The sequence below is a fragment of the Tachyglossus aculeatus genome, chromosome 10 (genome assembly GCF_015852505.1).
Source record: "Tachyglossus aculeatus isolate mTacAcu1 chromosome 10, mTacAcu1.pri, whole genome shotgun sequence".
NCBI lineage: Eukaryota > Metazoa > Chordata > Mammalia > Monotremata > Tachyglossidae > Tachyglossus > Tachyglossus aculeatus.
In genome coordinates this window covers 39,164,560-39,191,574 of record NC_052075.1, presented here as the reverse complement: position 1 = coordinate 39,191,574, position 27,015 = coordinate 39,164,560, and the positions used below count along the sequence as shown (strand labels likewise).

The 27,015-nt window shown below is 48.2% G+C and overlaps 1 protein-coding gene across 2 annotated transcripts in view; it reads left to right on the top strand.

Annotated features, from left to right (window-relative positions):
* The first annotated feature begins 1,006 nt into the window (after window positions 1–1,006).
* AASS (aminoadipate-semialdehyde synthase) overlaps window positions 1,007–27,015 on the top strand; it is a 45,278-nt gene continuing 19,269 nt past the window's right edge. Inside the window, exons 1-14 of one of the 2 annotated variants that reach the window (XM_038752369.1) lie at window positions 1,007–1,090; window positions 10,046–10,232; window positions 10,330–10,547; window positions 11,452–11,628; window positions 12,837–12,921; window positions 14,361–14,428; window positions 14,529–14,675; window positions 17,882–17,960; window positions 18,077–18,204; window positions 18,559–18,707; window positions 19,158–19,280; window positions 19,935–20,046; window positions 21,469–21,528; window positions 21,639–21,706. In XM_038752369.1, the coding sequence (XP_038608297.1) occupies window positions 10,338–10,547; window positions 11,452–11,628; window positions 12,837–12,921; window positions 14,361–14,428; window positions 14,529–14,675; window positions 17,882–17,960; window positions 18,077–18,204; window positions 18,559–18,707; window positions 19,158–19,280; window positions 19,935–20,046; window positions 21,469–21,528; window positions 21,639–21,706 (1,406 nt within the window). In that variant the 5' untranslated portion in view covers window positions 1,007–1,090; window positions 10,046–10,232; window positions 10,330–10,337. The remainder of the gene's footprint in view (window positions 1,091–10,045; window positions 10,233–10,329; window positions 10,548–11,451; window positions 11,629–12,836; window positions 12,922–14,360; window positions 14,429–14,528; window positions 14,676–17,881; window positions 17,961–18,076; window positions 18,205–18,558; window positions 18,708–19,157; window positions 19,281–19,934; window positions 20,047–21,468; window positions 21,529–21,638; window positions 21,707–27,015) is intronic. The other variant, XM_038752368.1, reaches the window with a different exon arrangement.

Below are 27,015 nucleotides of genomic sequence, written 5' to 3'. Positions count from 1 at the left end.
CTTACTGTGTGCAGAGAACTGTACTAAGCGCTTGGGAAGTACAAATTGGCAACATATAGAGACAGTCCCTACCCAACATCATCATCATCATCATCAATCGTATTTATTGAGTGCTATGTGCAGAGCACTGTACTAAGCGCTTGGGAAGTACAAATTGGCAACATATAGAGACAGTCCCTACCCAACAGTGGGCTCACAGTCTAAAAGGGGGAGACAGAGAAGAAAACCAAACATACTAACAAAATAAAATAAATAGACTAGATATGTACAAGTAAAATGAATAAACAGAGTAATACGTACAAACATATATACATATATACAGGTGGGGAAGGGAAGGAGGTAAGATGGGGGGATGGAGATGACGAAGGGGAGAGGAAGGAAGGGGCTCAGTCTGGGAAGGCCTCCTGGAGGAGGTGAGCTCTCAGCAGGGAAGAGAGCTAGCTTGGCGGATCACCTTGTAACCTCCCCAGCGCTTAGAACAGTGCTTTGCACATAGTAAGCGCTTAATAAATGCCATTATTATTATTATATTACTCTATTTACTTATTTTACTTGTACATATCTATTCTACTTATTTTATTTTGTTAATACGTTTTGTTTTGTTGTCTGTCTCCCCCTTCTAGAGTGTGAGCCCGCTGTTGGGTAGGGACCGTCTCTATGTGTTGCCCACTTGTCCTTCCCGAGCGCTTAGTCCAGCGCTCTGCACACAGTAAGCGCCCAATAAATACGATCGATCGATCGATTGGTTCTCTTTAAAGGGGCGGGATCTTCGAGAGGCCCGCGTCTGGATTCGGGACCCGCCGCGCGCGCCCGCGAAGGCGGCCCGAGGAGCGCGCGCGCCCGCCCCCACGCGGCGGGGGCCGGGCCTGGCGCCGTTCAGGGCGAGCGCTCTGATTGGTGCTGGGGGAAGGTGGCTCCCTGGCGGCGAGCTCCTATTGGCTGAGAAGGGGGAGGCGTGGCGCGGCTGGAAGGTCGACCGAGCCCGGCCGGCCCGCACGCGAGTGGCGGCCGTTCCCATCCCGATCCCAATCCCGATCCCAATCCCGATCCCAATCCCGATCCCGGGGCAGGCGCGGCGGCCCATCGCCAGGTGAGGTGGGAGCGGGAAGGATCGTGCAGGGCCGCCGGGGGAAGGGGGCGGCCAAGGACCGGGCCAGGGCCCAAAGCCACCCGCCCACGTGGCTCCAGCCGACACCCGGCCGCTAAAGGGTGTGTGTGTGTGTGTCTCCTTCTAAGTCCTTCAATGTGTGTGTGTGTGTGTCTTCTTGTAAAGGCCGTGATTGCGTGTGTGTGCCTCGTTGTCAATCCGTGACTTGTGTGTGTCTCGTTGTAAGCCCGTGACTGTGTGTGTGTCTCGTTGTAAATCCGTGTGTGTGCCTCGTAGTAAGTCTGTGAGTGTGTGTGCCTTCTTGGTGTAAGTCTGTGAGTGTGTGCGCCTTCTTGGTGTAAGGCTGTGAGTGTGTGCGCCTTCTTGGTGTAAGTCTGTGAGTGTGTGCGCCTTCTTGTAAGTCTGTGAGTGTGTGCGCCTTCTTGTAAGTCTGTGAGTGTGTGCGCCTTCTTGGTGTAAGTCTGTGGGTGTGTGCGCCTTCTTGGTGTAAGTCTGTGGGTGTGTGCGCCTTCTTGGTGTAAGTCTGGGTGTGTGCGCCTTCTTGGTGTAAGTCTGTGAGTGTGTGCGCCTACTTGGTGTAAGTCTGTGGGTGTGTACGTCTTCTTGTAAGTCTGTGAGTGTGTGCGCCTTCTTGGTGTAAGTCTGTGGGCGTGGGCGCCTTCTTGTAAGTCTGTGAGTGTGTGCGCCTTCTTGTAAGTCTGTGAGTGTGTGCGCCTTCTTGGTGTAAGTCTGTGAGTGTGTGCGCCTTCTTGGTGTAAGTCTGTGGGTGTGTGCGCCTTCTTGGTGTAAGTCCGTGAGTGTGTGCGCCTTCTTGTAAGTCTGTGAGTGTGTGCGCCTTCTTGGTGTAAGTCTGTGGGTGTGTGCGCCTTCTTGTAAGTCTGTGAGTGTGTGTGCCTTCTTGGTGTAAGTCTGTGGGTGTGTGCGCCTTCTTGGTGTAAGTCTGTGGGTGTGTGCGCCTTCTTGGTGTAAGTCTGTGGGTGTGTGCGCCTTCTTGGTGTAAGTCTGTGGGTGTGTGCGCCGCCTTGGTGTAAGTCTGTGGGTGTGTGCGCCGCCTTGGTGTAAGTCTGTGGGTGTGTGCGCCTTCTTGTAAGTCTGTGAGTGTGTGCGCCTTCTTGTAAGTCTGTGAGTGTGTGCGCCTTCTTGGTGTAAGTCTGTGGGTGTGTGTGCCTTCTTGGTGTAAGTCTGTGAGTGTGTGCGCCTTCTTGGTGTAAGTCTGTGAGTGTGTGCGCCTTCTTGGTGTATGTCTGTGAGTGTGTGCGCCGCCTTGGTGTAAGTCTGTGAGTGTGTGCGCCTTCTTGGTGTAAGTCTGTGAGTGTGTGCGCCTTCTTGGTGTAAGTCTGTGAGTGTGTGCGTCTTCTTGGTGTAAGTCTGTGGGTGTGTGTGCCTTCTTGTAAGTCTGTGAGTGTGTGCGCCTTCTTGGTGTAAGTCTGTGAGTGTGTGCGCCTTCCCTGACTGAGCCCCTTCCTTCCTCTACCCCCCGTCCCCCCTCTGTCCCCCCATCTTACCTCCTTCTCTTCCCCACCTGTATATATGTTTGTACATATTACTCTATTTATTCATTTTACTTGTACATATCTATTCTATTTATTTTATTTTGTTAGTATGTTTGGTTTTGTTCTCTGTCTCCCCCTTCTAGACTGTGAGCCCACTGTTGGGTAGGGACTGTCTCTATATGTTGCCAACTTGTACTTCCCAAGCGCTTGGGACAGTGCTCTGCACACAGTAAGCGCTCAATAAATAGGATTGATTGATTGATTGCGCCTTCTTGGTGTAAGTCTTAGTGTGTACGCCTTCTTGGTGTAAGTCTGTGAGTGTGTGCGCCTTCTTGTAAGTCTGTGAGTGTGTGCGCCTTGGTGTAAGTCTGTGAGTGTGTGCGCCTTCTTGGTGTAAGTCTGTGAGTGTGTGCGCCGCCTTGGTGTAAGTCTGTGAGTGTGTGCGCCTTCTTCGTGTAAGTCTGAGTGTGTGTGCCTTCTTGGTGTAAATCTGAGTGTGTGCACCTTCTTGGTGTAAGTCTGAGTGTGTGTGCCTTCTTGTAAGTCTCTGAGTGTGTGTGCCTTGTTATAAGTCTCTGTGAGTGTGTATGCCTTGTTACAAATCTGTGAGTGTGTGCCCCTTCTTGTTATAAGTCTGTGAGCGTGTGTGCCTTCTTGTTATAAGTCTGTGAGCGTGTGTGCCTTCTTGTTATAAGTCTGTGAGCGTGTGTGCCTTCTTGTTATAAGTCTGTGAGCGTGTGTGCCTTCTTGTTATAAGTCTGTGAGCGTGTGTGCCTTGTTATAAGTCTGTGAGCGTGTGTGCCTTCTTGTTATAAGTCTGTGAGCGTGTGTGCCTTGTTGTAAGTCCGTGAGCGTGTGTGTGCCTTGTTGTAAGTCCGTGAGCGTGTGTGTGCCTTGTTGTAAGCCCGTGGGCGTTCGTGTGAGCGAGCTTATGGAAGGGAGGAAGGAAGGAAGTGTGCGCCCGCCGCTGCGGCTGTTCGGTGGCCCCGGGTGTCAGCCTGCCTGCGCCCTGCCCCTAAAGGTGGGGACCTGTCGGAGGGCCTGATCGCCTGGGTGTCTGTTCTGTCTGTGTCTGTGTCGGTGGGAGGGCGTTGTGTCTGTGCCAGGGGATGTTTTGTCCACCCTTCCCCCTCCGAGTTTTTGTGGTTTGTGTATGTGTGTGTGTGTTTGTAACTGTTTAGGGTTGGATCGGTGGGACCCCTCTCACCCGGGCCCCTCACCCAATCCCGGGAGCAAGAGGCCACTGGATTAATTTTGCATCTTCCGAAGTGCTTAATACAGTGCTCAGCACATAGTAAGCTCCGTTAACCAAATAATAACAATAATAATATACTCTCCCCCCTTCAAAGCCTTATTGAAGGCACATCTTCCCCAAGAGGCCTTCCCTGACTAAGCCCTCGTTTCCTCTTCTCTCGCTCCCTTCTGCGTAGCCCTGACTTGTTCCCTTTATTCATCCAGCTCCAAAGCACTGTAATTTCTTTATATTAGTGGCTGTTTCCCCCTCTACACTGTAAGCTCAGTGTGGGCAGGGAATGTCTTATTGTTATATTGTACTCTTTCCAAGCGCTTAGTACAGTGCTCTGGACACAGTAAGCATTCAGTAAATATGACTGAGTGCCTGGTTGGGATCAGCTTCCTTCCTGCAAGCCGGCTCTGCTCTCAGGAAGCACAGGCCCTGGGCACTCATCACTAGCCTTTTCCCCACCCGGCCATAGCCTTCTTCCTCTCCCTTCCCCCAGCTGAGGCAGGCAGGCAGGCGTGGAAGGAATGAAATCACCCCTGTGAAGGCTGAAGTTAAAGCCCATACCACTCAGAGTGGGCTGGCCCATCAGTCAACTCATCAATCAATCACTCAGTTTATTGGGGAGGGAGGTCTAGTGGATAGATCTTGGGCCTGGTAATCAGAAGGACCTGGGTTCTAATTCCAGCCCCACCACTTGTCTGCTGTTTGACCTTGGTCAAGTCACAACTTCTTTGTGCCTCCGTTTCCTCATCTGTAAAACGGGGATTAAGACTGAGCCTTATGGGAGAGGGAGTGTACCCAAACTGATCAGTTGTATCTACCCTAGTACCTAGTTCAGTGCCTTAGTAAATGTACCCAACCTGATCAGTTGTATCTACCCTAGAGCTTAGTACAGTGTCTTGGTACAGCATTTAACAAATACCATAAATAAATGATTGTTTACTCTGTGCAGGGCACTGTACTAAGCATTTGGGAGAATACACTATAACAGAGATTGTAGACATGTTCCCTGTCCACAAACACTCATATTTGTGTACTTACACTGTGCCGAGCACTGTTCCAAGCCCTTGTGAGAGTAGAGTTAGTAGATGTGATCCCTGCTCACAGGAAGCTTATAAGCTAGTAAGAGTTGGTGAGGGAGATACTCAAATAAACTAGGTAGGAGGAAGCTCGGAGTTTAAAGTTAAGTAAGCAACTTCATGGTAGAGGGCTGTGGATAAGTAGCCAAGTGCTATGGTGAAGTAGAAGTGCCGAAGGGGTGGTTGGTGTTGGGGTGGGGGTTGGTAAAATGAGAGATTAAGGTAAAATGAGAGATTAAGGTAAAATGAGAGAATAATCAGGGAAGGCCTCTTGGATTAGATGTAGTTGATGACTACCAACTCTATTGTACTGTCGTAAAGTATTGTACTATAGTAAGGGCTTAGTTCAGTGCTTTACACATAGTAAACAAACACTTGACCATTTGAAGTGATTTCAGAAGGGCCTTGAAGATAGGGAGAGAGTTGATTTGGAGTTGTAATAGAGTAGCAAGGGGAGGTTTGAGGGGGCAGGTCGGGAGATGATTTTTCCCAAAGGCTTCCAGCTTTTGAATAATGATCTTCAACCCCTGGGAAGTGGGGCATTTTCTGTTGGCATTTTCTGCCCTTCCTCACTTTTGAGGTAATTTCTCCAACTCTAGGAAGCCGGGGAGAGGAGTTGGGAATGCCCCATCAGCAGCCCCCAGAGCAGCTCAGTGTTCAGACCACCCTAGCAGCGACCAGTAGATACCATCAGAGGACAGGGCAGGGCTAGGAGAATTGGGTGGAATCTTTGGCCTGGCATTATGAAGAAACAGCTTCTGGGAAGAGTAGACAGTCAGATTCTCTTAGTGAGCAGTACGTTTGATGAGGATCTGGGATCGATGGCATTGGGGCAGGGTGAAATGCACAGTGTGGGTGATCTTCAGGGCCTCAGACACAGATAAAGTCCAGCTTTCTTGCACACCCTCCCCCCCCCTTTTTATGCTATCTTAAAATGGGGATGAATCCCATTGTCCCATTCAAGATAACAAGAGTGGTATGTCTCCTCACCTAGTACAGGCTTTGGTGCATGATAATAGTGATTATGGACCGATTTCAGTGAAAGTATTATTTCTGTGACAGTTTAGCAGGGAACTAGGCCAGCCTGCTTCCACCCTCTGGACAGGAGGAGGGGGCTTTGACATCAGCATCACCACCATCAAGCGAGGAGCCACTGAATGAATAAACTGGGTTGATCCCAACCATTGCTTGCTGCACATTTGATTACTCAGAGCAGGTTATTCATTCATTCATTCATTCAATCGTATTTATTGAGTGCTGTGTGCAGAGCACTGTACTAAGTGCTTGGGAAGCACAAGTCGGCAACATATAGAGACAGTCCCTACCCAGTATTGGGCTCACAGTCTAGAAACCCTCCATCCTCACCAGGCCCAGGCTGGGCTAAGGGCAGGGACCATTGGAAGCTGTCTCTCCACTCTTGGCCGTAGTGTGAGAGAGCAGATGCTGGTCTGGTATTCTCTTAGGGTCTTAGTGCCCAGCTCAATTGGCATCCTGCCACTGGCTTGCCCATCCCTTCCCTCCAACACCTCTAGTGGTTTCCCATTGTTACTTGCCTATAATGGAAGCCCCCCACCAGCAGTAATAGGGCTGCCTATCATCTGGCTGCCCTCTCCTCCTGCTCCGCCCCACCACAAGCTCTTCCTGTTTCCATCTAGAATATCCAGTCTCCTCTACTCTCCATGCCTTTTGTCCCCCTGCCTGGAATTCCCCTCCTCTCATCTTCTGCAAGCCACACCCCTTTCTTTCTCAAAACCCTTTGAAGCCACCTCCTTGAGGAAGTGCTTGCTGATTTCTTCACTATTCTAGTCATCCATCGATCAATTGATGTGATATTTATTAAGCACTTACTGTGTACTGAGCACTGTGCTAAATCACATCACTTCTCCTTTGCTTCCTCAGTGCTCTTAAGGATTTGTTTATGTGTTGCCGATCTTGTGTTGACTGTTTCTCCCCTTTCACATTCTTGTAACTAACTGGAGACTGATATGGTAAAGGTGCGATATGATAAGGATCACATGGCAGCGCTTTGGGTGGAGAGGAAAGGGCAGATTTTAGAGTTGTTGTGAAGGTAGAACTGACAGGATTTATTGAAGGATTGAATTTATGGGTTGAATGAGATTGAAGAGTGGAGGATAATGTCTCAGAACAAAATGTTTATGGGTAATTGTACTTTGTTTTGGATTGATCCTTATTGTTTTGCTCTTTTTGCAACTGTTCGTCACGTCTCTTCTGTTACAAGGTGGACTTTTCTAAGTTGGGGACCGTGTCATATTCCTAATGTTATTTTGAAACTGTAGTTATGGCTCACCAAATCCCACAGCTCCAGACCACATTCAAAGCCACAGGAAGTTGTGCTGGCAGATAATACCATGTGTTTCAAGAAGGCTTCAGATAAATTGATAAACCATACAACCGTAATAGTGAATTGAAAGGGGTTAAGGATAGTAGTGAGAAGCACTACAAATTTTAAGGAAGATTTATATAGTCACTGTTGACAGGATCATGGCAGGTTATTAAAGGGAAAGTTAGGGAGGTTAGCTGACCATTGGGGTTGGATGTCAGGAGGGTGGCCGTTTCACGGTTTCCCAAAGTGTCCATGGGAGAGATAACTGAGCTGCATGGACCATAAATCTGAGCTTATGAGACATTTCTTATGTTCTTATGTGACTCCGCACAGTCCCTGGATGAGTGTGATAAATAATAATAATAAAAATTATGGTATTAAGTGCTAACAATGTGCCAAGCACTGTTCTAAAAGCTGAGGTAGATACAAGCTTATTAGGTTGAACAAAGTCCCTGTCCCACATGGGGCTCACAGTCTTAATTGAAAGATGAGGTAACAGGCCCAGAGAAGTTAAGTGACTTGCTCAAGGTCACACATCAGACATGTGGGGGAACTGGGATTGACTCAGGCCTGTGCGTTATCCACTAAACCATGCTGCTTCTGATCCTGACTGACTGACTACCCAAGTGAACTATTAATAAAAGCATTTGTAAGTAGCACCCTATAACACCATCAAAGGTTGTTAAAACAGTCCCCATCTTGAAATCAATTTCACTTTTAAATGTTTTGCCATAACAGTGGTGTTTTTTCTCTTTGTTAGTGTAGACAGTCTGGCCAGCTTTATTTGTAAATGAAGAATTTCAATGGACTAGTGAGGCATGACATGTTTTCATTAACGAGATGGTGGAACCAGTTTGGAGGACGATTCAGTCTTGGGTTGGAAGGGGGCGGGGGGGGTGCGTGTGTGTGTGTGTGTGTGTGTGTGTGTGTGTGTGTGTGTGTGTGTGTGCGTGCCTGCTGGCTCTTTCATAGTCTCCTGAGAAGCAGCATGGCCTAGCATTGGGAGTCAAGAGACCTGGGTTCTTATCTAAACACTGCTTACCTGCTGTGTGACTTTTGGCAAGTGACTTAACCTCTCAGGGCTTGTTTCCTCATCTGTAAAATAGGGATAAGATCCCAATTGTCAATCCCTCTTAAACCGTGAGCCCCATGTGGGGTAGGGGCTGTGTTTGCTCTGGTTCTTTTGTATCACCCCCAGTGATTGGAACAGCAATGATAATAATTCATAAAAATTGTGGTACTGGTTAAGCTCTTTCTCTGTGCCAAAAACTGTGTTAAGTGAAGGGGGGAAAACAAGCTAATCAGGTCAGACACAGTCGCTGTCCCGTATGGGGTTTGCCATCTAAGTAGGAGGGCCAACAGCTACTTCTTCCCAATTCTGCAGATGAGGAAACCGAGGCTCAGAAGTAGCTACATAGTAAGTGCCTAACAAATACCATTACTATTATTTTTTCAGAGACCATTCCCTGGCAAGCCCTAAAACCAGGGCCTTTCTTGGAATGGGGCTTTCCCAGTGCCACCCGGTGAACTGGCATCATGCTTTAATTTCATATTTAACCTGCCGTCCAGGGCTGAAGTGAAAGGGCTAATGCTCTGCAGAGATAGTGTAACATTGTGGAGTAGAAATTCTCCCAGCTCTGAGTCTTGGGAGGGAACAGGCAAGAAACCTGGGAAGTAGTGAACACCAATATGCTTCATTTCAGCAGATCCTTGGGAAACTATGCAGCAGATGCCCCCCTGGTTATGGTTTTCTTCCTGTCTTTCTGATTTTTGTAGTTTTTTTGCTTAGAGGTTTGGGTAAAGTGTTTGCATTCATTCACTCAATTGAATTTATTGAGCATTTACTGTGTGTGAAGCATTGTACTAAGCGCTTTGGAGAGTACACTCTAACAACAGACATATTCTTGCCCACAATGAGCTCACAGCCTAGAGGGGGAGACAGACATGTTCTGTGGGGATGGGAGGGAGGATGAATGAAAGAGCAAGTAAGAGTGGCTCAGAAGGGAGTGGGAGAAGAAGAGAGGAGGGCTGAGTCAGGGAAGGCTTCTTGGAGTAGATGTGCCTTCAATAAGGCTTTGAAGTTGAGGGGGGGGGCAATTATGTGTCTGATCTTCGTCTCAGTCCCACAGAGTGCAGGAAGTGGGCCAGGATGAGCTGCTGGACTAGCCCAGGAATTTGAGTTTTGCTTGGGATAAATGCTACTTTTGCTATTGGTCATGAGTATAATAAGAGGGGTTGACCCATGGATTAGCTAATGCCTATTTATACCCTTTCACTTCTGCTTCTTAAAGTGGTCCGGTTATCAATCAGTCACATTTATTGAGTGATTAGAGTGTGCAGAGCACTGTACTAAGCACTTGGGAGAATACAATAGAACAGAATTGGTAGACACGTTCCCTGCCCACAGCGAGCTTACAGTTTAGAGGAAGCTCAGGCTCTTTTTAGCAAGCTTTGCTTTCTTGGCAATACTCCAAAGATCTTTAATGCTCAGCGGGCCCAACAGCCTATGAAACAAGACATTTCTGACAACTTGGAAATGGGACTCTGGCTCTCAGACCTAATTTTCTCTGTCATCCAAGTTCATTGGTTTATTCTGTGGATTTTTGTGTTTATTTGAAACTGAAAAAACGTTGAGGTTGCATTGAAACCAGGGCCCGTGGGTGGTGTGCCACTGTCCCCGGCTCGGGGAACGTGTTAAAAAAATCTTTCTTTATCTTTCCCTTCTGTTGTTTCCTTCCTCTTTACCGTAACCGAGATGTAAAGTGCTTCTTTCCGCAGGGTCGGTCAGGATTTCCCCACGGGGGCTGTGTGGCAGACTGAAAGCTCCCCCCCACCTCCCCAGCTGCGCTTTACTGAATCTCTTGCTCCAGGAATTCTCTCTTGGTCTTGTGTGGAAAAGCCAGTCCCATTTGATAACAAGAAGAGAGGAGCGGGATCAGCGTCTTCCGCCGAGTGCAGGGTGGCGGTACGTGTCCAAGCCAAGAGTTTGGTTGAGAGCCGGTTCCTGAAGAGGGCAGGCCTGACGGTAGCGGCCGGGCGCTTTGTCTCTGCCGTTCTCCCAGGTTCCACCATGCTTCGCGCGTTCAGGAGCAAGCACGGGAGGCTAGGTCTCCGCCATTTGAAATGCTACCATCACAAGTCCGTGCTGGCGCTCCGGCGAGAGGATGTGAACGCCTGGGAAAGAAGAGCACCGCTGGCCCCAAAACACATTAAAGGGATCACCAACTTGGGGTATAAAGTCTTAATCCAGCCATCCAACAGACGAGCCATCCACGATAAGGTCAGTGTCGCGACTCCCCACGTTACTCTAGACTGTAAATTCGTTGTGGGCAGGGAATGTGTCTGATTACTGTTATATTGTACTCTCTCAAGCGCTTGTGCTTAGTACAGTGCTGTGCACACAGTGAACGCTCAATAAATACGATTGAATGAATGAATGAATGAAGTTGCCCTGGGCTGAAGTTTCCAGAGCTGGGTGGGCTGTCGGAGGGATTCTGATGTTTGGCTGGCACCGATCCTTCTGCATAAGGAATCCGTCTTGCTGTATTTTAGAAGGATTTTGTGGTGGTCTTCAGCAAGGCCAGAAGAGGCTGTGGGAGTGGAGCGGGGCTCTGGTCTGTGCCTCCTTGAGGAAGCAGTGTTGCTTAGTAGATAGAACATGGGTCTAGGACTTGGGTTCTGCTGTGTGACCTTGGGCAACTCACTTAACTTCTTCATGCCTCAGTTACCTCATCTGTAAAATGGGAATGAAAACTGTCAGGGACTGTGACCAACCGGATTACCTTGTATCTACCCCAGTGCTCAGAACAGTGCTTGACACATAGTAAGCACCTAATATCGTCATCACCGTCATCACTGCCAGGGGGACCCTGGGTCCAGCCTGATGATGGGGTTCCTGGGGGCAGCGAAGGGCCGAGGGCAGGGTTAGAGTAGAAGATGGATTCATGCTAGCCCTGAGTGTTGGCAGCAAGGCCACCTCTGGTGACCACGTTCTGCTGTATTGCTTTCAAAAGGCCATTTGCCCTGCAGTTGCCGTCTCACCGTGTGGCTGCAAGAGACCAAGTAGACCAGGCCTGAGTCAGTGGGAACCGAGGTCTCAGGTGCCCGGAGTTGCTCCCGGTTCCCTCTCTTGTTTTGGGCCCGTCTGTTTGGGAAAATAACCTTCTCTGTGATGCTGTTTCCAGGAGTATGTCAAAGCAGGTGGCATCCTTCAGGAGGATATTTCTGAAGCCTGCTTGATTGTGGGAGTTAAGAGACCCCCGGAAGAAAAGTTAATGCCCAAGAAAACGTATGCCTTTTTTTCCCACACGATAAAAGCCCAGGAAGCAAACATGGGCCTGTTGGATGAGATTCTAAAACAGGTATTCATTTATTTATTTATGTATATAATTAATGTCTGTCTTCCCCTCTAGACTGTGAGCTCCTTGTGAGCAGGGAATGTGTACGTTGTTGTTATATTTTAATCTCCAAGCACTTTGTACAGTGCTTTGCATAAAGTAAGTGCTCAGTAAATGCAATTGAATGACGAGTGTAGCCGGGAAGGCAGCAGCTGCTTGAGAGGGTGGCTGTTGTTTCTCTGGTGGAATGGAGAGGGATTGAGAGCCCCTGGGTGTGGCCCACATTGTCTCTTCTGACAGACCTTTACAAACCATTCCAAAACCCCCCCCTTTTAAGCAGTGGCTTCAGCTGGAGGCCTGGTCTTTGGATCGTTTCCTCCTTCTTTCTCGCTGGGCCATGTCCCGCTGGAGGCCTGGTATTTGGATCATTTCCTCCTCCTCTCTCACCAGGCCGCCAGGAGCCAGTGGTAGTTGAGTCGGCCAGCTGTCTGGATCTCGGCAGGGCAGTCCTGGGATTTTTCCAGTCTGTCTAACCTTGCCCTCTGGGGTCCTAGGGATCAGTTCAGGTTCAGAAGACAAACAGCTTGGTTGGGTGTCTCTGGGTCACACTGGAGCAAGATGTGTTCCAGGGGAAGGGGAGGCTCGGCGGTGACAAGGGGGAAAGCGGATGCTCTGGACCTGTTGGCCTGGAACTTGCCAGACCCTCCCTTTCTCCCCCAGCCTGTGGTTCCAGGGGAGACATGGTGCTGGATGGGCCTATCCGCTGAGGGCCAGCTGTGTTACTGTTCAGGCCCTGTGGAAGCAGTAGCAGTGGCTCCATGAGAAGTGGCCCTGCTCTGGACTGTGTCTATAGGCTTGAAGTTTTTTCCTCACTCCTTTATCCTTATTCCCCTTCTCCCTTTCCTCTTTCTTCCCCTACCCCCTTTCACCTTTCTCCCTCAAACCCCAGCCCTGTCCTCTTTCTGGGTCCTTTCACCTCAGTGTCAGGTGACTAGGTTTCTTTTCCCGTTCCTTTTCATTCACATGTGCACTGGCTTGAAGCCTCTAATTTGAGGCTGTGTCATCGCCACCCCTGCCCTTTCTTCTCCACCCTGGGAGACCTGCTTATAGTTGGTGGTGTTTGTGGCTTCTTGTGGCATCCCTCACCATCTTCCCGTTTCCCTCCTGTCGTGAGCATGTGGGGCCCGCCGGTGCTGAGCCTCAGTGGTCTGATGGAAAATATTGACTTTCAGGAAATTCGACTCATCGATTATGAGAAAATGGTGGATCACAGAGGAGTCCGTGTGGTAGCATTTGGCCAGTGGGCCGGAGTAGCAGGTATGTACCTTATGGCTGGGCCTCTTATTGGAAGGATTAGAGTGTATTTGCAAGTTACCTTTTGTCGTGTGCTGTGCTTGTGGGGCTTTCAGGAAGAATGAGTCTTTTGGCTATTTGAGCCATTTTGCTACCATTGTGTGTGTTCATCATTCTCTCTGAGTGTCAGTCACAACCCTGCCCCTCTGTGTCCTTACCAGCTCAAGGAGAAACAAATGGCTCTCTGTTGCCATTGGTGTTTATCCCACTTGGAGCTCAGGTCTCATCACTCCCACATGGCGGTCTCTCTCTGCCACTTCGAAGCCTTCCAAGGGAGGCTATTTGCAGGTCTTTGGAGGGAATGTTAGAGTACCTTTGGGCAACTTGATTTAATGGAAAGAAGTCAGGGCAAGTATCCGTTCTCACCTCTGCACTGGAGCCAAGCCAATGTCCTTTAGATTGAAGATTACAGAGATCACAGCTTCCTGAAAACGGCTGGTTGCAGAAAATGGTTAAGGTGTGCAAAAGTACAATTCACTTGATGATGACTGTGGTACTTGTTAAGCACTTACTATGTGCCAAGCACTATTCTAAGCACTGAGGTAGATACAAGTTAATCTGGTTCGATACAGTTCCTGTCCCACATGGGGCTCATACTCCTAATCCACATTTTTCAGAAGAGGGAACTGAGACCCAGAGAAGGTAAGTGACTTTTCCAAGGTCACAGAGCAGAGAAGGGGTGGAGCAGGGATTAGAACACAGATTCTTCTGACTCACAAGTCCATGCTCTATCCACTAAGCCATGCTGCTTCTCCAGTTGTGTGGGGAGCTAATTCTAGAATTAGAGTGAATTATCAGAAACTTTCATGGAAATAAGATTGATTTCCCCTCCCCAAACTGCTTCAGGTTATGATAAAATAGAAGAATCTGGAAGTCCAGGCAGGGTTTTAAGGGTTCAGTGTAACAGGTTCAATAACAAATTTAATTGGTCTCCAGCCTGGTGGCATAAGGAAGGCACATTTCTCACTTCACTTGGGTCCTGGGACAGCTGACTGAAAGCAGGAACTCTGCATCAGTGTGACCTAGTGGAAAGAGCAGGGGATCTGGAAGGCAGGCAGCATGGGCTCTTATCACAGTTCTTCTGTGTGAGTCCTCATGCAAGTCCCACAACCTCTCTGTGCTTCAGTTTTCTCATCTGTAAAATGGGGCTAAGAATATCTGTCTCTCTTTTTTTCTTGTGGGGATAAAGTGTGATCATTGATATGAAAGCATTGTAGGAAAATCAAAGCCTCATTCAAATTCAAGGCAATATTATTGTTGATACCGTTAGTGGTATTGCCTTGATGTTTGTTTCTGGGCTCAAAAACTGCATGAGATACAGATCAAGGAATCCTGGCTTCTGCCCACTGGACTAACATACGTGTGTGTGTGTGTGTGTGTGTGTGTGTGATATTCCACATTAGGCATGATCAACATTTTACATGGGATGGGACTACGATTCCTGGCCCTCGGACACCACACGCCTTTCATGGTGAGCACTTTTGTTGCTTTGACTGAACCTGTCCTTGCTTTGTACAAGTACCACCTTCCGAGAGGGAGCTCTGACCTGAATCCCATGTGCCCGTTTTCAGCACATCGGCATGGCCCACAACTACAGAAACAGCAGCCAGGCGGTGCAAGCGGTCCGGGATGCTGGCTATGAAATTTCTCTCGGTTTGATGCCGAAGTCTATCGGACCGCTAACATTCGTGTTCACGGGTACTGGTAACGTGTCCAAGGTAAGGAGGCACGGTGGCTGGGTGACCTCCTAATCCCTCTGGTGCAGCCTGGTTTTCTGTATCATGTCTTTTCCTGCTGAAATGGGCTATAAGGGGGTAGAGTGATGGGGTTGCTAGACCGTCTTCCCCTTCTGCAGTTATTCTTTGCTGGTTTTTGCCCCTCAGATTCATTTTTTCTTAAGGTTGTGATGCTGAGCACAGCTTGAGTAGAGCATACTTATCTTTTGTAAGTGGGGGGCGGCAGTATCTCCAACGCTGAGGGATGAAGGCTTTTGAGATGCAATCAGTGATATTTATTGAGTGCTTACTCTGTACAGAGCACTGAACTAAACACGTGGGAGAGTACAGCAGAGTAAGCAGATGTGGTTCCTGCCCTCAAAGAGCTTTTAATCTAGCAGGGAATACAGACACTAAAGGTAGAGGAAGCTTCCCAATATAGAGATGTATATGTAAGTGTTAGGGGGTGGGAGGAAGGGTGAGTATCTAAATGCTTAGGGGAGGAAAAATTCAAGTGCCTGTCTGTGGCAGTAAGGAGGGATATTAGAGATTAATCAGAGAAGGCTTCCCAGAGGAGATGCAATTTTAGTAAGGCTTTGAAAGTGGGGAAAGTAGTGATTTGTCATATGTGAATGGGGAGGGAGTTCCGAAGTGGGAGGTTGTGATCAAGAGGTTGATGGTGAGATTGATGAGACTGAGGTCCAGTGAGTAGTTTGGCATTATAAGAGTTATGGTGGGAGAGGAGTGAGGATTGGTAGCTGGGGGAGAGCTGATTGAGTGCCTTAAAGCCAATGGTGAGGAGTCTCTGTCTGATACAAAGGTGGATGTGCAACCATTGGAGGTTTTTAAGAGATGGGGAGATGGGCACAAAGTGGTGTTTGTGTAGAACAGTCCTGGCAGCAGAGTGAAGTATGGACTCGAGAGAAGCGAGGCTGGAGGCAGGAAGGTCAGAGAGGTGGCTGATGCAGTAGTCGATGGGCTGGGACAAGTCCTTGCACAAGCTGGGGGCCAGTCGTGTTTATTGAGCACTTACTGTTTGCAGAGTGCTGTACTAAGCGCTTGGGAGCATACAGTATAAGAATAAGCAGACGTATTCCATGCCCACAATGAGCTTACAGTCTAGAGGACGCCATCAGGACAGGCATAGCAGTCTATGAGGGGCTTGGTGGTGACCTCGCTGTCTGTGACAGGGCAGGGCTCCCCAAGAGGAGGCGAGGCGCAGATTGAGTGGTTTATGGGTTCAGCCCTGATGGGCTGGTCCTGCCTAGGCAGCTGCTGGCTGGCCTGGGCCTTATTGTTGGAGCGATCCAGATCCAGGCCAAGGATCTTGTGGGTGCAGCCAGAACAGGGAACTGTGGGAGAGTGATTTTTGATTTTGGCCACTTGACGAAGAAGGGAGGGAGCTGGCAAGAGAATGGTCTTGGGAAACAGTGCATGAGTACTCTGTTCCATGACCGTTGCGACATGACTGTTGCTGGCAGCCAGATACAGTGGAACCCAGAATGGATTGGCACCTTCATGCCTTCGGTCCAGGGGATTCTGGAAATTGGGCTATGCTGGATAGGGCTGGGGGAGGAGGGCTGGGGAACAGGAGGAGGGGCTGGAGATGATGAAGGGAAGAAGTCATTTTCTGCCCCCGCACCCTCCTTTCGGGGCTAGAGGGCAAGGAGTACTAGGACCTTAGTGAGTCTGGGAGTTGTGTGCTCTTGGACCTGGCCAGGATTCGGGATAGGAAAGTTCTGATGCCTGAAGCTGCGGGGAAAGGAGGCAGCAGATTAGACCCGGACTGGGGATGGAGGAAAGGGGAAGCATTCTCCAAGGCCTCTGGGAGCTTGGGGGAAGCCAAGTCTTGTCTACTGCCTGTGTCTGGGGAGTGGGGTGAGGCATGGAGGAAGAAGCTCTCTGGCATCTGCATGGGGAATCCTTGGAGCCTGTGGGGCAAGATGGAGGAATGTTGCAATGTCTATTGAGACTGGGGGGAACAGAATCCTCAGAGTGCAGGGGAAGGAGAGAGTGGAAACTGGGTGGCAAAAGGGGTTTGGCAGGGAATGGAATCACCAGGGCACTTGGGACTTGGAGGTGAGTGGAACAGATTTCCCAAAGTATATAGGACTGGGAGACGTCAGAGGGAACAGAATTCTCATAGTACATAGGCTGGGAAGAGTGGAATCCCTATGGCCCACGGGGCTGGTGGGATTGCGATCCAAGTGATGCTTGAAGCTGGGAGAAGGGACCACTCAGCACTCTAGTGGAATCGACAGCTCCAGTTTCTACTCAGGGATTGCAAAAGGGAAATTCAAATCCACTCTTCTCAGAGGTCCTGGAGCAGAGGAGATTCTAATGACCCTGAGGGATTGGGTCTACACAGGCTCCTGCCCCCAACTTCCCAAATTCCAATCAGTTACAGCAGCTTCCTCTCCACTCAGGAAGCATGTAATCTTCTAGAGAATTAGCAGCCACGGACCCTGGAAGAACCAACCAAGCAACTCACTTAAGAACCTCTCTAGCCCTTCTGCAGTGAGAATTAGCATCCTCGAACCCTGGAAGAACCAACCAAGCAACTCACTTAAGAAACTCTCTAGCCCTCCTGCAGTGTGAAGCAACCCAGAAAGAGTGATTTGTCATAGGTCCTGAGCCATCACGGCATCAACCCATCCTTGGAAGACAAGCAAAATTACCCTTCGAGACTGGTTTTATAGTTGCTTTTGGCAGAGTACAAGCACAACAACTTGCATTCCACCCAAGATAAGATCTATGCTTCCGTGACTTGCAGGCTCCAACCAGGTAGCTTACTTCTGGAAAAGTGAATCTGAGCTCTTGAATACCTGTGGGGAAACTCCCATATTGGGGCCTTACTTATCTGAAAGTCAGGTAGACCCCCCCCACCCAGGTGACATGTCGCAACTGCGGGTGTATATCTGTGTCTGTCGTGAGAGCCCCAGATTTTCTAATTGCAGAAGCCCTTTAATTTGGTGTGTCTTCTTATTTGCAGGTGGTACCACAAATCAGTCATTTCACCTAAAAGAGAAAAACTCAATCATCCAGATGAGTGGTATAACTGGGCCTGCCTGGATCCTGACCCTCTGGATTTTTGAGTTTTTATCATGCAGTGCAGGCAATTGATAGCTTTCATTGTGGGCTCTGACCTCCATCCCCCGCCCGGATTCTTTTCACTGATGGTCATGGGACTCGGCCTTCTGTCTTGATAGGGCGCCCAGGAAATCTTCAACGAGCTCCCTTGTGAGTTTGTGGAACCACACGAACTAAAAGAGGTTTCCCAGAGTGGAGGTAATGTGAAAGGGCAATGAGGGGAAGGCTTTACAAACGCAGTGTCTGTTGACTGTTTGACCATTTCCTGCTCCCTTCTCTGCTTTACCCTCCATCTGTCCTCTCCTCCCTGGCAGACCTAAGGAAAGTGTATGGCACCGTGCTAAGCCGCCACCACCACCTGGTCAGGAAAACCGATGGTGTGTATGACCCTGTGGAATATGACAAGTATCCTCAGCTCTACACATCCCGCTTTAACACTGATGTGAGTTGACCAAGCTGCTCTTGCTCTGACCTGGCATTCATGCTGCCTGTGACTTGACACCGCCCCTCCCCCTTGGCAGATTTAGGCGGGGCCCACTGACCACGGAGAGAGGCATGTTTCGAGCCAGCCGGGAGGCTGCATCCTGTCGGGAGGCCCCAGCGAGCGTGTCCACTTGACTAGTGTTCCCTTCACCAGCCTGGGGTCAGCATCTTCCGGAACTTGCTTCTTTTAGATTGTAAGCTCATTGTGGGCAGGGAGTGTGTCTGTTATAATGTTCTGTTGTACCCCAAAGCACTTAATATGGTGCTGTGCACACAGTAAGCACTCAATAAATACAACTGACTGACTTTGCAGATTGCACCTTATACCACTTGCCTAATTAACGGAATCTACTGGGAGCAAGATACCCCGCGCTTGTTAAGCCGCCAGGATGCCCAGAGGCTTCTCGTTCCCATCAGATCCTCCGTGGATTCTGTGGAGGGTTGTCCTGCATTGCCACACAAGTAAGGACCTTCTGGCTTTGGAGAGTTGGCTGGCATTCATCCACAGACGTTAGTCGCGGGGGCTCGGGCCCTTGAGAGGAGTCCACTTACGTGGGGCAGCAATGACCACGTGGGCTAGAAAACCCTTGTTGGCTGGGCTGTCTCTAGAGGGTTCTGGAGATATTGGTCCAGGGCAGGAGAGGTTTTAAGAGGGCAGTGACTTTCCCCCTCCCCTTGCCCTTTCACCACCAAAGACCAAGCTCTTAGAGCCTCTGGTTCCATCTCATGCAACCCTCCATTTCTCTGGGTGGAGTGGGGCCCTTTAGGGAGAGGGGATATCTAGGCTGCACAGGGCCAATCCTCTGGGGAGGAAGAACTGGGAAAGGCACAACTGGCTGGATTGGGAGAAGTGGGATCCCAACACTGTTGCCGTGAGCCCCAGGACACCTCTCTGTTTTCCAATTTTTTCAGGCTCGTGGCAATCTGCGATATTTCAGCTGATGCTGGAGGATCTATAGAATTTATGACAGAGTGCACTACAATCGATAGCCCATTTTGTATGTATGATGCTGACCAGCACATTATTCACGATAGGTAAGTTGTCTTTAGAGCTTATTCAGTAATACTGCTACTGATAATGGTATTTAGTATGTTTCAAGCATGGTGCTAAACACTGTAGATACAAAATAATCAGATCGGACATGATCCCTGGGGCTTACAGTCTAAGACTCTTATATGTCTCCTAAATAGATGGAAAATGGCAACTTTGGTACTCACCTCTCCTAACCAATCAGGCTGTCAGCATCTCAGTCTTCCCCTGGTTCTTCACCTGTGTTCCTGCTTCTCTCTAGCTTTCCCACACTGCCTCCCAGCTGCCCACACTCAGCCAGCACCCCCCCCCCCGCGACATGTTGACCCTTTAAAAAAACAAACCAGAAGCCCAAAGAAGCACTTACCAGTGCTCTGTTTATTGCTTTGTTTTGGCAATGGTTCTACAAAGTTGAGCTTACGTCCTTGCATCCCCCACATGCACACATACATCGGCCTTCGCTTCCAACCCCTCGGCACATCCTACCCAAAACAGCCTCGCCATCATTGGATAAATGTTCCTTCATTCCCTAATGACATTTTAGCCAACAAGTGTAGTGCGAGTCCATACTATGGCAGAAGTGAGTTGCTTTGAGAGTAATTTTAAAGTTGATGTTGGGAAAGTCTTCAGGGACAAGTAAAATGTGTGGCTTCTTCCAGTGTCGAAGGTTCCGGGATTCTGATGTGCTCCATTGATAACCTACCAGCGCAGCTCCCAATCGAAGCCACAGAATACTTTGGAGACATGCTCTTTCCTTACGTGGAAGAGATGGTAAGGCCAGGGGCCCAGCAGAGGCCTAGGTGCTTCCATTTGAACCTGGGGCACTTCTCATTCAAGTTATGGTATCTGCAGTAGGATGGAGTCAAGATTGTCTTTCAGAGTGGATGTCTCACTGAAGCCTGTTTTCATCTTAACAATTTCCTGTTGGCAAAAAGTGTGCTCATTTTTCATCTTAGAAGTTGTTACATCTGTCTCTCTCTGTGGCTATCTGGTGAAAAAGGGTTGGTTTCCTTTGGAATGTGGCTATTTCTTTTATTGAATAGGTGGTCCCTTTTATAATAATTTTTCCTAGTGACTCTGGTTGGGTTGGTGGTACTAACTGATCCGTGCTCAGGTTAGGCAGACGGAAGGTATGTAGGTCTGGAAAGTCTCACACCCTCTCTGATTTCTGTCCATCTCAGTTTTTCTCCAGGCAGTCTTGTCCTTCTGCTCTTGTCCTGTGCCCTTGTTCTTTCTGATGCTGCCTCTACCTCACTGTGTGTGTTTGTGTGTATATGCACATGGGTCTAGGTCTGTGTTCATGGGCAACTTTGTAAGTGGAGTGCTATCTCTATGTGCCAGCACATTGGCATTTCTCTGTGTTCTGATAGTGTATATGTTGCAGTTTGTGTGTGTCTCTCTGAATGTGTACCGGAGTGTACATGCTAGTTCTTGAATGTCTGTGTTGGAATGCTCAGTGTGGGAGATGCCCTGTGTTTCTGGGTATGATTGGGAATGAAGTTTTTGTATAAATGTGTGTTTTGTGTGTGCCAGCAAGTATACATGTGCAAGTTGGTATGAATTTTTGAGGAGGGGTGGGTGGGTGTGTGTGTGTGTGTGTGTGTGTGTGTGCGTGCATGTGTTTGTGCACATGCACTTATGTGCACACACCCTCTGGGGGAACCAGAGTGATTCTTCCTCTATAGCCTCTGCCATCCCCAAAGTTCTGGATCCTTCTGCTAGACCAGGGATTGCTTCCTTTCTGGCCATTTCCCTGCAGACTCTGGCCTCTGAGTGGACCTCAGTCCTTTTGCTGATCCCTGCCTCTCCTTGCTGGCAGATTTCAGTGCTGATGTGAAAGATTTCTGCCCAGAATGGGTATTTGGGGAATAGTGTCACTGTCATTAGGGTCCTGGGAACCCGGCCCTGGGTAAATTCCCTCTCCCTTCACTCCTCACCCCCAGATGCTGACAGAAATGCATAGCATCACTGAAGGGGAGAGTCACAATCTAGAGCTAAAACACAGTCTCAGTTGTACAGTTGTACATTTTCATGTTCTGGAGGAACAAAAATGGAAGAGTGAGATATCGATGTTGAAATGGAGCCTGTTTTTGAAGCACAGCTTTCCACGTCCCATTTCTTGGACCAGTATTTGTGGGGTGAACAGGTTAAGTATAGAAAACCTTCTTACTATTCTCTTGTTTATTCTTTCAGCTACTGTCAGATGCCACTCAGCCTCTTGAAAGTCAGAATTTCTCCCCGGTGGTGCGAGATGTAAGTAATATGTGCAAATTCCCTCTTTTCTTTTTTTTTTTCACTTCAAACTAAGTGCATCTACTTTGGATACCTAAGATTAATTTTGTGCGTGTTTCATGAACTTTCAGGCAGTGATTGCATCCAACGGGACGTTGCCTGAAAAATATAAATACATCCAGAAACTCAGGGAGAGCAGGTAACAGTGTTTTCAGTCTTCGTGTTTGAAAAGTCCTATGTCAATCAATCAATCAATCGTATTTATTGAGCGCTTACTGTGTGCAGAGCACTGTACTAAGCGCTTGGGAAGTACAAGTTGGCAACATATAGAGACGATCCCTACCCAACAGTGGGCTTACAGTCTAGAAGGGGGAGACAGAGAACAAAACAAAACATATTAATAAAATAAATAGAATAGATATGTACAAGCAAAATAAATAGAGTAATAAATACGTACAAACATATATACATATATACAGGTGCTATGGGGAAGGGAAGGAGGTAAGGTGGGGAGGATGGAAAGGGGGAGAAGGGGGGAGAGGAAGGAGGGGGCTCAGTCTGGGAAGGCCTCCTGGAGGAGGTCTAGTTTGGATTTGGAGTGGGGAGTTTGTGGTCTGAACTGGACAGTTCTGTCATTTTCTTTTGGGCATTGCTTCAGCAGAAGAAGCACATTGACACCACTGCACTCAGCTCACCCTAGGCTTCCTCAGAAAGGATGAGAATTGAACATACTTCCTCATTCTCCCATCCTCATAGTCTTCATCACATCATTTCCCCTATAATGTTTATACCTTGAGCCAGTCTAGAAGTCCGCTCCCACCTTTTGACATGAAAAATTGCTTTTCACCTTCATTCCTTCCCATGTGCACTCAGAGAAGGGTACCCTGTCTGGCACCAACCAAGGTAAATTGGTATTATTCTATGAGGTGGGCCTGGTCTTCAAACCATCTGGTTAAAATCAGCACTGACATAAAATAGTGGTCTGGGGAAAACTCCCGTGATGCCTTGGGAGGAAGCCTTAGGACAGGATTCCCAACTTCCAGAAGTCGCAAATTTTTTTTTTTTGGTGTGTGTGTGTGTGTGTGTGTGTGTGTTTGTGTTTTATGATTGATTAAACCCAGTTTCAGCTGTATTTTGTTCAGGAATTAGATGTTTTCTAGAGGGCTCCATAAAGGCAATTTGCTTTCCATTATTCTTTTAGATATCGTGAGGTGCTATCACCTCTTCTTTGTTTTCCATGTATCTTAGTGTATTATTTTTCCCTGAGATAATGAGGCTTACAAATTCCTCCAAATCTGGGTTTGGGAGTCATGCTTTCATGTAATTCCTGTCATTAGAGCCTCGCACACCGTGGAGGCTCAATCAATGTTCGGTAACCAAAAAGAATCCTCTTATGGTGACAGATGTTTAAAGGAAAGCAACATTTCCCAGGATTTCTCTGGTTCGATGGCATAGAAACTTAACTTCTGTGATGGATTTTTTCCTCTGCTCTGGTGCACAATTTAACAGCAGGCAAATAGAGCCAGAGAAAGGGAGTCCAATACAGATGCCCTCTAGAGGGCTCAAACAAACGAAACTTTAAATTATTGGCTATGTTCCCAGTTTGATTTCATCCTCCCTTGAGACTTGCTGCAAAATCTTCATAGCAAGGCAAATTTCCCTCAGCTAATGTAAAGAGGCCAAATTGATGAAGAGGAATAGAATCATTTTTGAAGCAGTGTACTCTCTTTCCTTTCCGTAGTCACCAGTCAGAGGGAGAAGTTCCCCATTAGTCTATTTATATGATCCACTATCCAATCACAGAGCTGAATGTTGCCTCATCAAGTAGGTGTGAATTTGGGAGAGTCCTTCTTTGGCTGCCTAAACAAATATGCGTTCTTCTTGCACAGTTTTGTGGTTTGTTTTTGGCACTCCCCTTAACAGCTGACAAGAACTTACAGGCATGGGGTAAGGACCTAGAGACTTTCTTTCCATGGGGTGTCTGTCCTTGTGGGTGAACCTGTCATCTTCCTGTAGCATTTAGCTTGGTTCTGCTTAAGGTTAATTTCCTCAAAGGGACAGGCACATCCTCCCCTTCGATGCGTAAACTCCGGGCTCATCCCTAGACCTGAAACTGCATTTCTGGTGTGTTGTGGTCTCGTAAGCTGTGAAAGTGAAAGGGAGTATAAATGTGTTGGCTCCGTGTCCGGGAACTCCATTTGGGTGGGATTTGGGGGCTGTATTTCCACCCTAACCCAATGGAATAAAAATTGAAATTACTGGGAATCCTGCCCAAGCCCACCTCTTTCCCTAACCCAAATTTTCTTGGAGGAGACTTTAGGCCACAAGCTACCAGACTCCTCTGTTTGGTGGCCACCTGTCAAAGAAACCACCTTCCTGTTTCTACCCTTAGTGGGAGGATCCAGGGTCTTTAGGAAAAGACAAGTCCATTTTCAAAATAGTCACATGACAGTGGCCGAGTGTCATTTAAAGACCTAGTAATTTAGTCCAAGTGATTCTTCCAAACTTGCTGGGGAAAAAAAAACCCTCCTATGTATTTTAACCAGCTCAACCTTTCTATATGATCTTTACAAACTAGTTGAGGGGAAAAACCACCCGCACATTTTATTCATTTCACCCTTTCCTCAGGAGGCCATAGGATATAAATGCGCTTAGTACAGTGCTCTGCACACAGTAAGTGCTCAATAAATACGATTGATATAAATGAAAAATGAAAGTAAAAATAATATGTCCAGTCCACGTCTCCCCACTCTTAAAGAACCTCAAGTGTCCGCTCATCCACCTCCACATAGAACAGAAACTCCTTACCATCGGGTCTAAAGCACTGTCACCTTGCCACCTCCTACCTCAACCCCTCCGATTTCTTACTTCAACCCAGCCCATGCTTTTCACTCCTCTAGTGCCAACCTACTCACTTAAAGCACTCAATCACCTTGCCCCCTCCTACCTTACCTCTCTGATTTCCTACTAAAGCCCAGCCCCACATACTTCATTCAGCCTACTCACTGAACCTCGAGCTCGTCTATCTCGCCGCCAATCCCTTGTCCACATCCTCTCTCTGGCCTCAAATTCTTTCCTGCTTCATAAACAACAAATCACCAACTCTTCTAATTTTTACTTAAATCACATCTCCTCCAAGAGGCCTTCCCCAACTAAGCCTTCATTTCTACCTACACCCTTTCCCTTCTGTGTCATCTGTGCATTTGGGTGTCTGTATTCTAAGCATTTGTTATTCATCAACAGCACTTTTGTGCATATCCATAATTTATTTTAATGTATATTTCCCCCTCTGGGCTGTAAGCTCTTTGTGGGTTGGGAGCATGGCAACCATCACTATTGTACTATACTCTTCCAAGCGCTTAGTACAGTGCTCTGCACACAGTAAGCACTTAAATACCTTTGGTTGATTGATGGAAAAAAATCTACATTCATTTCTACTTGCCCGACATAAATTTTTGTTTCCCGTTGTCAAGAAGTGGTGACAGGCTAGAGTTGGGCTTTTTCTTCTGAAAGAAGCGAGGCCTTGAGACGTAGGTGGGGGTTGACCCCTAAATCCATTAGTCATGAGCAAGCGTGACTTTTTTTTTGTTTTGTGGTACTTGTTAAGCACTTACTATGTGTCAAACACGGTTTTAAGCTCTGGATTAGGTCAGACACAATCCTTATCCCACATGGGACTCACAGCTGAAGTAGGAGGGAGAACAGGTATTGAATCCCAATTTTAAAGTTGAGGAAACTGAGACACAGAGAAGTTAAATGACTTGCCCAAACTCACACAACAAGCAGTTGGTAGAGCAGTGGGCTGATTAGGGATTAGGACCCAGGTCCTCTGAGTCCCAGGCCCATGATCTTTCCACTATGCCACGTTGGTGGAAGGCACCTTGAAAGGGAGCTGCAAGCCTCCTTTGGCTGAGACCAGGAGAAAGACAACCTTAAACTTTTGCCTCCTTCGGGCCTCTCCTTCTGTCACCTAATGAACTGTAGCCACCACATCTCTGGACCTAATTACAGGCTTGTTCCTGCTTGTGTGCTACTCTGTTATTGTCTGTGCTCTATAATCTGAGTCCTTCTCTCCAGCTCTTGGCTCTGGCTGCTGGGGCATCCTACCTTCCTAGTTTAGTTTGTCTTGACCCATGATGGCAGCTGTGATTGAGCTCAGAGAGGAAGAATGCTCCCTTCAGTGTGAGCAGGAATTCAAGCAGTCCCCTCTCAGAAAAGCAAACTCTCATATCCCGGTGATACTGATGGTGTGGGATCCGTAGCTGGACAGGTCAAAGTGTCCCTAACTCTGGGAGCCTCCAGCTGCTTTCCCTTTGTCAGTGTTGATGGCAGTTTGGGTGAAGAGATGCCACAAGCTTGACTTCTACATTGGGCGAGGGCATGGGCGTGAGCTTGGGTGGCACCCAAGTTGGGTGAGTGGCTGGGCCTTTGGGCCCTCAATCTCCAAGGTGGGTCCAGACGTTTTACAAGCTTGGTTTTCCAGACATTATCCCTCTGTGATCTCTGTGGTCTCCATTGGTGTGACTGCATCTTCTCCTGCAGGCATTGTGGGATTTAGAGAGTTAGGAACTGTGGGAAAGGCTGCCCTTTCAAAGGCCCTGTCCTACTCTTGGCACCACAGGAACTTGTGGGCCTGGGACTGGCCCAAATGGCAGCAAGAGGTTCTGGGGAGAGCATGGCTAAGGGACACTTAGGTAGTCAGGCTGCGCCAGAGTGGATGCCAATGAAAAAGGAGAGGCATTTCAGGAAGGATGTAGCCATGGAACCAGTATCTGCTCAGTAATGCAAAGGCCAGAGTTATTTTGGTCCTTCTCCTTCTGACCCCCTCCCCCTGCTCAGGATGTGAACAAAAGCAGCTTGGCATGGCGGGGACTCAGACTTAGGTTCTCGGAGTTGATACCCTGGAGAGCATAGTACAGTGCTCTGCACACAGTAAGCACTCAATAAATATGATTAAATGAATGAAAGGCTAGATGTGTTCATAGATTTGGGACTTCTGGGATGATGCCTTGTGGGGAGCTTGTGGTGTGGTTTGATAGAGCCAGTGTGCTGGGGAATCAGAAGGGGAACAGGCATTGGCACCCCTAATTCTGGTGATTGGTGACATGCCTATTATTCTTTTTACTTAAAAAGAAGAGCAAGTAACAGAGCAGTAGTGACAGCTCTCTAATTCTGATTCAGAAGGGTTCCCACAGACTCAGAGATATGTCTCCCGGCTTCCCTGGCTGCCACTCAGCCTGGTCCCAACCTCCCTCCTCTGACCCCCTGAAGCCCTAAGCTGGATGTACTTGTTTCAGCAGGAAGTTTTCCTTGGCGGGAGAAGATGGGGAAGCTGGAGAAAGAGTGGATGGAAGGAGAGAGGGAGTGTGAGAGGTGTGCCTCTACCCTTTCAGAGCTGCTCCCCAAACCCAATCCTAGCAATACCTGCCCTACAGAGGTTACCCAGCCCTGTTTGAAATATCTGGGCAGTTGGGGCTAAAGGCTATTTCTAGGCTTCATTCAGTTATT